At 32.1% G+C, this 13356-nt stretch overlaps 1 protein-coding gene across 1 annotated transcript in view; it reads left to right on the plus strand.

Annotated features, from left to right (window-relative positions):
* The window catches only part of kalrnb (kalirin RhoGEF kinase b), a 141524-nt gene that overhangs the window by 29766 nt on the left and 98402 nt on the right, over positions 1-13356 (plus strand). The window contains exons 6-11 of the mRNA XM_073852685.1: positions 2395-2517; positions 2617-2808; positions 5270-5401; positions 9338-9568; positions 10718-10840; positions 11023-11214. Coding sequence (XP_073708786.1) covers positions 2395-2517; positions 2617-2808; positions 5270-5401; positions 9338-9568; positions 10718-10840; positions 11023-11214 — 993 coding nt within the window. The remainder of the gene's footprint in view (positions 1-2394; positions 2518-2616; positions 2809-5269; positions 5402-9337; positions 9569-10717; positions 10841-11022; positions 11215-13356) is intronic.

Here is a 13356-nt window from a genome sequence, read left to right on the forward strand (position 1 = left end):
TTCAAATGTCATATTTATTAATTATTATTATTTTATTAAATTAAATTATATAAATTAAATATATAGATTTCTAAAATATTTTAATATTTTACTGTAGTAATAATACTATTGTATTGTAAATAATTAAAATATTTTATATATTATATTTAATAACAATAATAATTACCATTATAGAAAATTAATGAAATATTAATAGAAAAAATAATTGTAATACTAATAATAGTAACTATATCATGATTTTTAATTCAATTAAATTATTGAATATTTTTATGTTTTACTGTAGTAATAATACTATTGAACTATAAATAAAAATAATAAAATTAATAAAATAATAATAATAGTAGCTATTTATTTAGATAATTTTATTTAATATTTGTGTTTTACTGTAGTAATAATATTATTGAACTATAAATAAAAAAATAAAATGTATTTAGTAAAAATAATAACATTATATTGAAATTAATTAAATAATAATACAAAAAATAATTATAATACTACTAAAAGTAATGTGTTTTTTTAATTTAATTCAATTATTAAATATTTGTATGTTTTATTTGTAGTAATAATACTATTGTACTATAAAAAATCAATAAAAATAATAACTAACAGTATAATACAATTAATAGAAATAATAATAATAATAGTAACTATTATTATTATTATTATTATTATTAATTTTAATAAAAATTATTTAATATGTGTATGTTTTACTGTAGTAATAATACTATTGTACTATAAATAAAAAGGTATTTAATAACATTCAAATAAAATTAATGAAATAGTAATAATAGAAAAAGTAATGAAAATACTACTAATAATATCTATTATTATGTTTTTTATTCAGCAATACCATTGTACTATAAATTAAAAAATATACATTTAATAACAATTATAACTGACATTATAATACAGTGAATAAAATAATAATAACAGAAAAAAATGGTAACTTTTATTAATAATAATTATTATTTATTCAGTTAAATTATTCTAAATTATTATAATGTTTGTATGTTCTACTGTAGTTATAATACTATTATAGTATAATTTAAAAAAAAATATTTAATAACAATAACAACTAACATTATAATAAAATTAATAAAATAATAATAGAAATAATAATAACAGTAACATTATTATTATTATTCATTTTTCATTCAATTAAATTATACTATATTTGTATGTTTTAATGTAGTCTTAATGCTTTTATACCATAAATAAAAAAATAAAGTGTTTAATAACAATAATAACTAACACTATATATATATATATATATATATATATATATATATATATATATATATATATATATATATATATAAAAATATAATATAAAATAATAATAGTAGTAACCGTTTTTTATTAAACTAAATTATTCAATATTTATACGTACTATACTATACTGTAGTAATAATACTATTGTACAATAAAAAAAATGTATAACAATAATAATACAATAATAACAATAAAAAATATGCAATAAATCAATTATTTATTTTATATGTAATCAAGATTATTTTGAAACATTATATTTTTTATGCATGCAATGAAATGTAAATATTCACTAATATTTAGAGCTGTCTAAATGCTTTTGCTTTTAGACCGTAAAGCCTTTTTATTAAAGCCAGATTTTATTTTTTAAGCCAGATTTATAAATAGCTTTACACATGACAGAAAAACAAAAAAAGGCCACAAATGAAGTATTAATTCCAATGACTAGCCACATTTTATTAATGAATATCCTATTCTAATTCAATTGTGGCAGTAAAATATGTACCAATTTGTTCCCGGCAGGTACATACTTGCATTTACATACAGTATTTATATTGCACAACTAAACATCACCTACATTTGTCAAAGCTAGTTCTAGCCTGATTCGATTAAAAAAAATCACATAATGGTAGTAGAGTACTGTGGGTGAAGGTTATGTGAAAGTGTAAATAATGAATGATGCAAATGATAATAGTACGTTCACTGTACTCCCTACTGTGGCCTGATGTCCGCGGGAGACCGCGTGTTCCGTTTAAGCCCAAACGGAGAAGCAGTCTCACACTCCCCGGTCCTGCTGACTGAGCCCATCTGTGCTCCACCAGAGCCAGAACACTAAGGGCTATTGCTTGTACATCAGCCAAAGAGAAAATCTGTGTATATTAAGGTTCACGTGTAGATCACTAGAACACTAACAGGGAGTTAAATCACCCAAAGCCGTAGAACAACTGTTAAGCAAATTTGCCTGGGCTTTTGTAAATATTTATGTACAAATGTGAACCTTGATTGGTCCAGTATGGTAATCTACAGCCTGTGGTCATCGTTTGCTTCTTTTAGTCCTAGGAAGGGTGTTTTGAGACCAAACTGTCTGTTAATACAGTATTTTGTTCTTCATTTCTCTCTTTGTAGATGTTTGAATGGATCGGACACAATAAAGAGCTGTTCCTGCAGACGCACACAGACATTGGCGTGAGCTACCAGCATGCAGCCGATCTTCAGACCCAGCATGACCACTTTGCCATGAACTCTATGGTACGATGGAGGAATCTCAAGAAAAGTACACTCTCACTTGACAAAATCGAACAGGTTTTGTGTGTTCTTGTTATTAATTTAATGGCTCTCTCTTTTCAGAATGCGTATGTCAATATCTCGCGTATCGTCTCGGTGGCGACGCGGCTCTGTGAGGCCAGTCATTATGCTTCCGCTCAAATACAGCAGATCTCTGGTCAGCTGGATCAGGACTGGAAGAGCTTTGCCTCGGCACTGGAGGAGCGCAGTGCCATCCTGGCTATGTCCTCTGTGTTCCACCAGAAATCTGAACAGGTAATAACCAAGCTGTTTCTGATGCAGACTTTATTTTTTTGGAACACATTTAAAATGAAAAGAAATTACGAGAATAAACTTGAAATATTTCTAGAATCACGTCAAAATGTTTCAAGAATCAAATCGAAATGTTTTGAGAATAAAGTCAAGATTACGAGAATAAAGTCTCAATGTTCTGAGAATAAAATCGAAATTACGAGAATAAAGTCGAAATTATGAGAAAAAAGTTGAAATATTTTGAGAATAAAGTTGAGATTACGAGAATAAAGTCGAAATTATGAGAAGTTAAAATATTTTGGGAATAAAGTCAAAATGTTTCGAGAATAAAGTCGAAATTCCGAGAATAAAGTCTAAATGTTTCTAGAATAAAGTCGAAATGGTTTGAGAATAAAGTCAAAATTAACTGAATAAAAGTCGAAAAAGTCGAAATTTTTGAAAAGTCGAAATGTTTCAACAATAAAGTCAAAATTTCGAGAATAGAGTCAAAACTTTGAGAATAAAGTCTAAATGTTTCGAGACTAAAGTCGAAATCACAAAAATAAAGTTGGAATATTTAGCGAATAAAGTCAAAATTACGAGAATAAAGTCGTAATGTTTTGAGAATAAAGTCTAAATGTTTTGAGAATGAAGTTGAAATGTTTCAAGAATAAAGTCGAGATTACGAGAATAAAGTCGGAATATTTCCAGAATAAAGTCAAAATGTTTCGAGAATAAAATCAAAATGTTTTGAGAATAAAGTCGAAATATTTCGAGAATAAAGTAGAAATTTTCAGGAATAAAGTCTAAATGTTTAGAGAATAAAGTCTAAAAGTTTTGAAAATAAAGTCTAAATGTTTTGAGAATAAAGTCTAAATGTTTTGAAAGTAAAGTCGAAATATTTTGAGAATAAATTTGTAATTTCAATATAGTTAAATTGTTTTGAGAATAAAGTGGAGATTACGAAAATAAAGTCAAAAATATTTCGACAATAAAGTCTAAATGTTTTAAGAATAAAGTCAAAATGTTCTGAGAATAAAGTTGAAATTAAGAGAATAAAGTTAAAATGTTTTAAGAATTAAGTGGAAATTTCGAGAATAGAGTTAAAGAGTTTTGAGAATAAAGTCGAGTTACGTGAATATAGTCGAAATGTTTCTAGAATAAAGTCGAAATTATGAAAATAAAGTCAAAATGTTCAGAGACTAAAGCTGAAATTACGAGAATTAAGTTGAAATGTTTTGAGAATAAAGTTGAATTGTTTCGATTTTTTTTATATATATATATTTTTAACACATTTATTAAAATCTGTGACAGTGTTTTAGAACCACATTAAAATAAAAAATAAAAACGACTCGTAATATTTCAACTTTATTCTCGGAATATTACGACTTTGATCTTGTTGTCTTCGATTTTGAAATTTTTTTTAACATGGAACTAAAACATCGTCCTAAAAATTCTGAGTTGAGTTATCAAATCAACTTTGAGTTATCAAATTATTTTGTGAAGCCCATGCAGCTTAGCTAATTTATTCCAATTTTCAATGCTGAGCACTAAAATGCATATAAAATGCATTATCATCTTTTCTTTTGAAAATCAGACATTTTAGCTGGTTATTTTCTATGTGCGGTCAGTAGGGAGAGAACTTTGCACTGGTTTTTTTAAGATTATTTGAAAAGTTTTTTTAAAAATGAAAAATAATATAAAATGTTAATTTTTGTGCGTATGGTTTGTTTATTAAATGAAAAGATTTAGTTTAAAAGTATGTTTTTTGAATGTTACGGTGGTCATTTTAACTTGATTTAAAGTTAGAATTTTTAATTAATATTATTTTAATTGTCATTATTTTAAATTATTATTACTTTATTTTACAATATGTGTAGTGGTGCAAAACACAAAAATGTGATTATGATTTATTAGTAAACAATGTGAAGCCAACCATTTAAAACAATTTTGAAGGATTTACATTAACATTATAATCAGTGTATATGATTGCAACTATCCCTTTAAATCAAAAATATGATTTAATATAGCTGATTCTAACTATGACTGCATTAGGCTATACCGAGAAAAGTAATTATTTAGTCAAGAAGAAGAAGCAGCACCTCATTATAAAAGCTGCTTGTTATCACGTTTTACAATCCAAACACTGTTTACTCACTGATGTTATATTTCCTAAGTAGTGCCTTTGATTCATTTGATCCATTTTTAAATAATTCCTGATTTCCTTTACATCCAACTGTACTTTACACTCCCCTGTCAGCTTTGGTCTGTTTCTTCATTAATAACTCCTTTGTCTGAATGTGCACACATAGCTTCTTCATGCCTTTGATTTATGACCCCAATTTGTATGATCATCAGCAACACTGTTTAATTATGTCTAAGCTTGTTTTTAATGAGTGTGTACAACTATGCACCTCTGTCCTCTCTGATTTTATTACATGGACCTTTTATGCTGTAAAGTTAAAGAGGGTGTTCTCTCTGTTAGTTTCTGTCCAGCATGGAGGGATGGGTGAAGTCGTGCGGTGAGGGCGGCTTGCCGACAGCGACGCAAGAACTTGAGATGGCCATTCACAACCACCAGAATCTGTACGAGCAGGTCACCACAGCATATACGGAGGTGAGCATTTTAAATGCTTTTTTTGTAGACTTTTTAATATATGTAGCCTGCAAAGCTTTGTTTTGGAGGTTTAGAGAAATTTAGCATTACATCATTTGCTCAACAATGGATCCACTGCAGTGAATGGGTGCCATCAGAGTCCAAAGAGCTGATAAAAACATCACAATAATCCACACCACTTCTGCCATCGGTGAACATCTTGTGAAGTGAAACGCTGTGTTTGTACAACACAACTTTTCACTTGTAATGTTGGAGTAAAAGTTCAGCATATCAAATTTTTTTTAACTATTTCTTTAAAACAATTGCCCGTTTAGAGCAGATTTAGTTCAAACAAATGGCAGTCATGTACCCTATAACCTAAATTTGACCCTGGACCACAAAACCAGTCATAAGGGTCAATTTTTTGGAATTGAGATTTATACATCTTTATACTGAATAAATATACTTTCCATTGATGTATGGTTTGTTAGGATAGGACAATTTCTGACTGAGATACAACTATTTTTAAAAATCTGGATTTCTGAAATTCGCCTTTAAAAATTGTCCAAATGAAGTTTTTAGCAATGCATATAATTAATAAAAAATTAAGTTTTGATATATTTACAATAATTTACAAAATATCTTCATGGAACATGATTTTTACGTAATATTCTAATGATTTTTGGCATAAAAGAAAAAACAATCATTTTGACCCATAAAATGTATTTTTAGCTATTGCTACAAATATACCCATGCTTCTTAAGACTGGTTTTGTGGTCCAGGGTCACAAATATGATTTACACTTACAATAAACAATACTACAAATTAGCAACTATATGTGACCCTGGACCACAAAACCAGTCTTAAGTAGCACGGGTATATTTGTAGAAATAGCCAAAAATACATTGTATGGGTCAAAATTATCATTTTTTCTTTTATGCCAAAAATCATTAGCATATTAAGTAAAGATCATGTTCCCTGAAGATATTTTGTAAATTTTCTACCATAAATACATAAAAACTTGATTTTTGATTAGTAATATGCATTGCTAAGAACTTCATTTGGACAACTTTTAAGGCGATTTTCTCAATATTTATATTTTTTGCACCCTCAGATTACCAGTTTTCAAATAGTTGTATCTCAGACAAACATTGTCCTATTTTAACAAACAATATATCAATGGAAAGCTTATTTACTCAGCTTACCGTAAGAATCTCAATTTCGACAAATGTACACTTATGGCTGGTTTTGTGGTCCAGGGTCACATATGTGCTAGGGCTGCTTGATTATGGCAAAATCATAATCACGATTATTATTGGTCAATATTGTAATCACGATTGTTTAACACAATTATAAGTGGGTCCGGAACTTTATATGATTGATTAATTTAAAGATGGCAATACAAAAAAAAAGATACAAATGAAATTTATTTTTGGGAAATGTAATAAATCAGTATAGTCTTCACTGTAAGAATTAATTTTTTATAAAAACTACAAAAGTCCCTCCGTCAAGAGCAGTGAGCGATTTTGTCTTTGTCTTTTGTTGTTTGATTAACATTAAGCACAAAGACAGCAGAAGGAATATTACTTGTGGCCGCTTTATGAGCTTTATGAACTGATGAATGTTTACACAAATAATCACCAAACGGCCGCATCTGAACGGATACACAGAACAGCGCAAATTCTCTTTCTTGTTTTTTAAAGCACAACATCAAGTAAACATTAATAAATCAAGCATGTTCTATTTTATGCAAGTCACGTTAAATGATTTGACTGATTTGCATGTAAAATTAGGCTTTTATAGAGGAGCAAAAGCGCACAAAGGGGCGGAATCGGGACCCTAATATGTTCCATTAGTCAAATCTTTTGTATGCTTGAGCTCAAAAGTATCATATTCCTTCTGGTTCTGACTCATTTTGAGTCAGACATGACCAATTTAGTGAGTTGTTAACCAGAGACTTACTCCTAATGATTCACTGAATCAGTGAGTTGACTCAAGAACAGCTGCAGCTGGATCAGTCTCATTCACAAATGAATCACTCAATGTAATTTGTGAACCAATTCTACAGATTCATTGAAAAGAATCAAAGGAATTACGTAATGTTTCTTGGAGGATGCCTTCCAAATCCATAAGACATTTGTTCATCCTCGGAACACAATTTAAGATATTCGGGATCCGAGAGTTTTCATATATCTCACTTTCAAGGCCTTGAAAGGTAGTAAGGACTTGATTAAAATGGTACTCTCATGAATGTGCATCGAAGACTGACACGGAAGAGAATAAATTGTTGTATAAAGTTGTTTTAACATGGATTATTTTAACAATGTCCTTACTAGGGCTTTCCTTAACTAAAGATTTTTTTCTGGTCGACTAATAGTCGTTAATTTTAAGCATTAGTCGCACGTTTATTAATATTTAACATTTAATTGCCTACATAGTCTAATTGGTGCTCAAGCACAGTAAAAAGCTTGCCACAGCACACCGGCAGATATAATAATCATGAATGTGTCAGGGAAAAACAGCAAGGAGACTGCATTAACATTTTAATAATTTATTGATAAACTACTGCTTTCTTTGTTGAAGTCTGCAACACTGACTCGTCATCTTCGCAGTAGTGGATGTGCCTGTATGCATGTTTCATATGGATTACATAATCTGAAAATATTTGTTTTCTATTTCAATTGGTTCATTTAAAATTAGACATTTCACTCTCTATAGATATATTTTTCATGTCTATAAGGCAAGTATACACTGAGTTTTGAGCTCAAGTTCACAGAGACCGAGATGGCAGAAAGCACATCTTGTTTGCTTTCATTATTCTACAAAAGCACAATGTTTCGTTGTTATTCTGAGTGCACACAAGTAAACATAGAGTCTTCACAGATTCTAAAGTTGTATTTTATCTGCGTGACCAAAAATGACAGAGTATTTTAAGAGCAAGTGACCGCACAGGCGCCTTCCATCTCTCATGCAGTAAGTGTGCTACTATTCAGCTTCGAAACTCCGCACAGACACTTCAGTAGCTCACATTTTTCTAGGTTAACATTAGATTGAGCTGCCATGTAAAGTTGCTACTACATACACTGCCCTTCAAAAGTTTGGAAACACCTTAGAAAAGTGGGGTTTTGGACCCCTTTTTAATTTTTTGATAATTTTGCACTGATAAGGGACAAGACAAACTACAAAAATATATTTTATTACATAAACAGTTTATACATAGAAAAAACTTACATTTTCGATTAATCGAAATATCCACCATTAGCAGCTATTACAGCTCTGCGTAATCTGGGCATCCGAGCTGTCACTTTATTCAAACATTGACTTGATATATTACTCTAAGCCTCCTGAAGGATTGCCCAAAGATGATTCACACTGTGCTGATATCGTCCAAAACCACACTTTGCCAGGGGTGTTTCCAAACTTTTGGAGGGCAGTGTACATCTTTCCGATGAAAATGAATATTTGAGGTCGATGAATGGTAGGTGAGTGTTTGGCTGTCCTGCCCAATGTACTATATTACCACATAGACCAGCCGTTAACGATCTGTCTGTCACAGACTGTGTGAATTTGCCACTTCCTGTGAATTTTTGTGACTAATAAAAATTTTGATCGACCAAGCCTCTTCTCATTGACTAACGGTTAGTCGACTATTAGGAGGCAGCCCTAGCCCTTACTACCTTTTTGGGCCTTGAATGTGGTAGTTGCGTTGCTGTCTATGCAGGGTCAGAAAGCTCTCGGATTTCATCAAAAATATCTCAATTTGTGTTCCGAAGATGAACAAATGTCTTACAGATTTGGAACAACATGAGAATGAGTAATTTATGACAGAATTTCATTTTTGGGTAAACTATCCCTTTAAAAAGTTACATATTATGCCTACAGTACAATGTAGTAATATGTACTCTAAAACACAGACACTTGAAGTAATAAAGTGCAATGTTATATTTCTGATTGCAGGTCAGTCAGAAAGGAAAGACACTACTGGATGTGTTGCAAAGGCCTCAGCCGCCGGCCGACTCCGGGTCTCTGACGGCAGGGGCCGACTACAGTCAAGCGGTGAGGGGGGTACTGGAGGTAGTCCATGAGGTAGTTCATCAGTATCGCAGACTGGAGGGTCTCCTGCAACACCGCAAGCTCCGGCTGCACCAGAGACTTCAGCTGTGTGTGTTTCAACAAGACGTACAGCAGGTATATGCACATGCATTATGTAAGTCATGTATGGAACCACTCAGATATGTATGCAACCCTGCATGCACTGACATAAACTATTCACACACAATTGATGAATGCCACCCCAGCCTCTCAACCTTTCAGCAGCTGTTTTCTAGATATTTACGTGTTACGATGTTTCTCCTACGGCAGAACAAATATCAAGTGCAGAGAGCATTAGAGGAAGTGACAAGGAAGTGACATGGACTCTGACTCACAGAGCTGACTGAGATTGCCTCAGCGTCCTCGAGGGACGGCAGTATTGTGCTTGGCCTCTAGTCAATACCTCCAACAATACACTCGACTTCCTGAGGCCGTCGCCTTCAGGGGCTTTTTGTTGTACCTTCACCGGTTCTCTGTCAGGACTGTGTTGTTTCTTTGATGTGACTGGAATCTTTCCAGGGTCTCTTTAGACAGAAACGAGGCCTACTCGAGCATTGAGCTTGTGCAGTGAACTAAAGAACTTTGATTTCCGACTGACAAACTTTGTTGAACCTTTAAAAATCCCCTGAGCCTTTTTCCAACTCACTATTTAAGCTCTGACTTTTTCTTGGGAAGTGTAAAATTGTTCTGTAGGAAAGAAACATCACAAATTAGATGACCCTTGTGAAAAAGAAGCACACTTTAGCATACTGTAAAAAAAATACTTTTTATGTATGCTTAAGCTTATTCGCTGTAGTTTAAAAAATATTATTAAAATATGACAAGAATTCAAATTCATCTTGATAATGTCAGATAGAAAGGTATGTAATGGATTACAATCAACCAGAAATTCAGTGACAACTGTTAGTATGGCAATATTTACACACATTTCAATACTTTGTTGACCAATTATCAAGCAATGTTTAATTTTGTTCAGTCTGTGGTGTAAAAAGCAAACACTTAAGCAAAACATGGACAGGTCAACATGTCTTTTGGTCTAATTTTTGGTCCCAAATTTGTATTAATTTTACTGGTAGCCCTCTGTATAAGGAATTTTTAGGTATAATATGTCAGTTTACTTCATTTAGCTATCCTCACTTACATAAATCAACTATAGTGCCCTGCACCCACTAGTAAAAAAAGATTTAAAAAATTATATCTGGTGTCTGAATAATTTTTGGTTTGACTGTATGTGTGTGTGCTCAGGTCTTGGACTGGATTGAAAACCATGGAGAGGCCTTTCTCAGTAAACACACAGGAGTTGGGAAGTCTGTGCACAGAGCACGAGCACTACAAAAACGGCATGATGACTTTCAGGAGGTGGCACAGGTGGGAACCAGTTTATCAGTTTATGTTGTGTTTGTGTGTGTATTTTTTGCTTGATGAGAGCGAAGCTAATGAGCAATAGCAGTGATATCATTCATCATACTATTGAGTTTCCTGTTAATATTCTAGGAAGATGTTTTTAATGTACTTCTCTCTCTCACTCACTTCTCTCTGCTTCACTCCAGAACACTTATACTAATGCGGATAAGCTTTTGGAGGCAGCGGAGCAGCTAGCTCAGACGGGAGAGTGTGATCCAGAAGAGATTTACGCTGCCGCCCATCACCTAGAGGTCAGAGTTCAGGAGTTTGTGCGGAGGGTGGAGCAGAGGAAACTCCTGCTGGATATCTCAGTGTCATTTCACACCCACACGAAAGAGGTAGTGCATACACACAAACTAGACAGTGTTTCTAAAATAGTTTTAATGATCTCTGGTCTTTGTTCATGCATGAGATATTTTGTTAGTAGCTCTCAACTTTACTTACTGATTGACAGCACAAATTAAAAACAAAGACAACATAATGAGATTCTGTTTAAACAACTTCTTAAGAAATGATATTTTGAACTGTAAGGAGGTAGAGAAGTTTCCAAAAAACTTTCTAGAACACTCTTGCAACACCCTAACAACCCCCAAAGTGACACCCTGACAATTGCCTGTTATTGACCAAGCAATGCTCTAACAAGTACCCAAAACCTTTTTTGCAGCTGTTAACGTAAGGATCCATTCAGAATTACTAAACCATGGCATTGACCCTGACATATTCTATACATGCTTCTTTAGCCAGGATCCAATATATGACCCTGGACCATAAAGGTATTTTTATATATCATCTAAAAGCTGAATAAGCTTTCCAATGATGTATGGTTTGTTAGGGTAGGACAATATTGGCAGAGAGACAACTATGTGAAACTCTGGAATCTGAGTGTGCAAAAAAAAAAAATCTAAATATGGAGAAAAACACCTTTAAAGTTGTCCAAATTAAATTCTTAGCAATGAATTTTACTGATCAGAAATTAAGTTTTGATATATTTATGTTAGGACATTTACAAAATATCTTCAAGAAACATGATCTTGACTTAATATTCTAATGATTTTTGGAATTAAAAGAAAAATTGTTAAAGTAGCCCATTTCTGTGGGAAAACCGTGGACTTGGCAACACTGACATGCACACACACACACACACACACACAGTTTGTTTGCATACCAATAATGCCTAATCTATGACTAATTGTCATCTATCAAAACTTTAGTAGTGTGTCACTGGTTTGCTTTATCCAACCGAGAGTTGAAGTTTGTGTATCATATGCATATGCAGCAGTTGGGTGTTTTAAGCCAGTCTGGTTCGTGTACGTTTTATTCATTTCATTTTCAATTTGAAACGAAATAAGCAGAAATAAGAAAACGGCTCATTTATCCGTTTTTTCATTTGTTCAGAAAACGAAAAAACAAGATTTTGGCTCGATTTTTCGTTTTTTGGTTCACGGGTAGAAAACGGATAAACGACTTCAAAATTCGTTTTCCACATGTGGGCGGTCACGAGACGCCCCTTTACGCCGATTGGTCAACCAAATCTGGACCGGTGACGCCATCCATTGTTCGTTCAACAAAATAAAAGACCATTATTTTTAAAAAGACCATTATTTATTTATTTTCGTTCTTTATTTTCATTCTAATTGCAGTCTTTAAAACAACGAACAAACAAGGGAAATAACATTAATTGCATCAAAATATAATAAAATAAGACACTTAAAAATAATAAAATAGAAAAAGCAATAAGAAAAATCACATGTACATACTGTATGTGTACAAATAGTTACAAATTATTCAAATAAAACATTTTAAGCTTTCAAATAATTTAAAGCTTGTGCCGCTTTGTTGATTGTAAGATGTAAAAATATGATATATATATTTTTTTTTCAACAAAATTATGGCTTTCTTCTGTTAAGCCTAACTCGCTTCACAGAAATATTTATTTCATAGCTATTAATCTGCACCCAGCATGTTTCATTTTGCTGTATGGTTTATAATCTGAGTATCTGCGGTACCCAGACAGCGCATTATGCTCAGTTTTGGACAAGCGATGGTAAGTGCAAATACTGTAATGCAAACAGGCTGAAGGTACCGAGGGTGGAGAATTTAATTTTTACTGTACTGTATATCGTAGCCACAGGAACTTTCATTTCGCCAGGATTTAAGTTATTATAAGTGTGCACAGCCTTGATGCTTAAGTAAAATGTTGATATTAGCTAGATAAAAAAATAAAGCTTAGGCTTGTAAAGTCGGTGTTTCAGGGTGTTCGGCCATCCACTGATTAAATTAATTGTCCACCCCCACCTTTCGTTTTTTATAGAAATGTTATAAAGACAAAATTTTTATAGAAATAATATCATTGTAGTAGTTATACAATACAATCGTCCGCTTCATACAGCACGAGCAACAGCGCAAGAGACGAGTTATTCAGCGAGATGATTGACACAATGATTAAGATAACTTAACTTAAACCTCAGCAAAATAAAACG

The sequence above is a fragment of the Garra rufa genome, chromosome 12 (genome assembly GCF_049309525.1).
Source record: "Garra rufa chromosome 12, GarRuf1.0, whole genome shotgun sequence".
In the NCBI taxonomy this organism is placed as follows: Eukaryota; Metazoa; Chordata; class Actinopteri; order Cypriniformes; family Cyprinidae; genus Garra; species Garra rufa.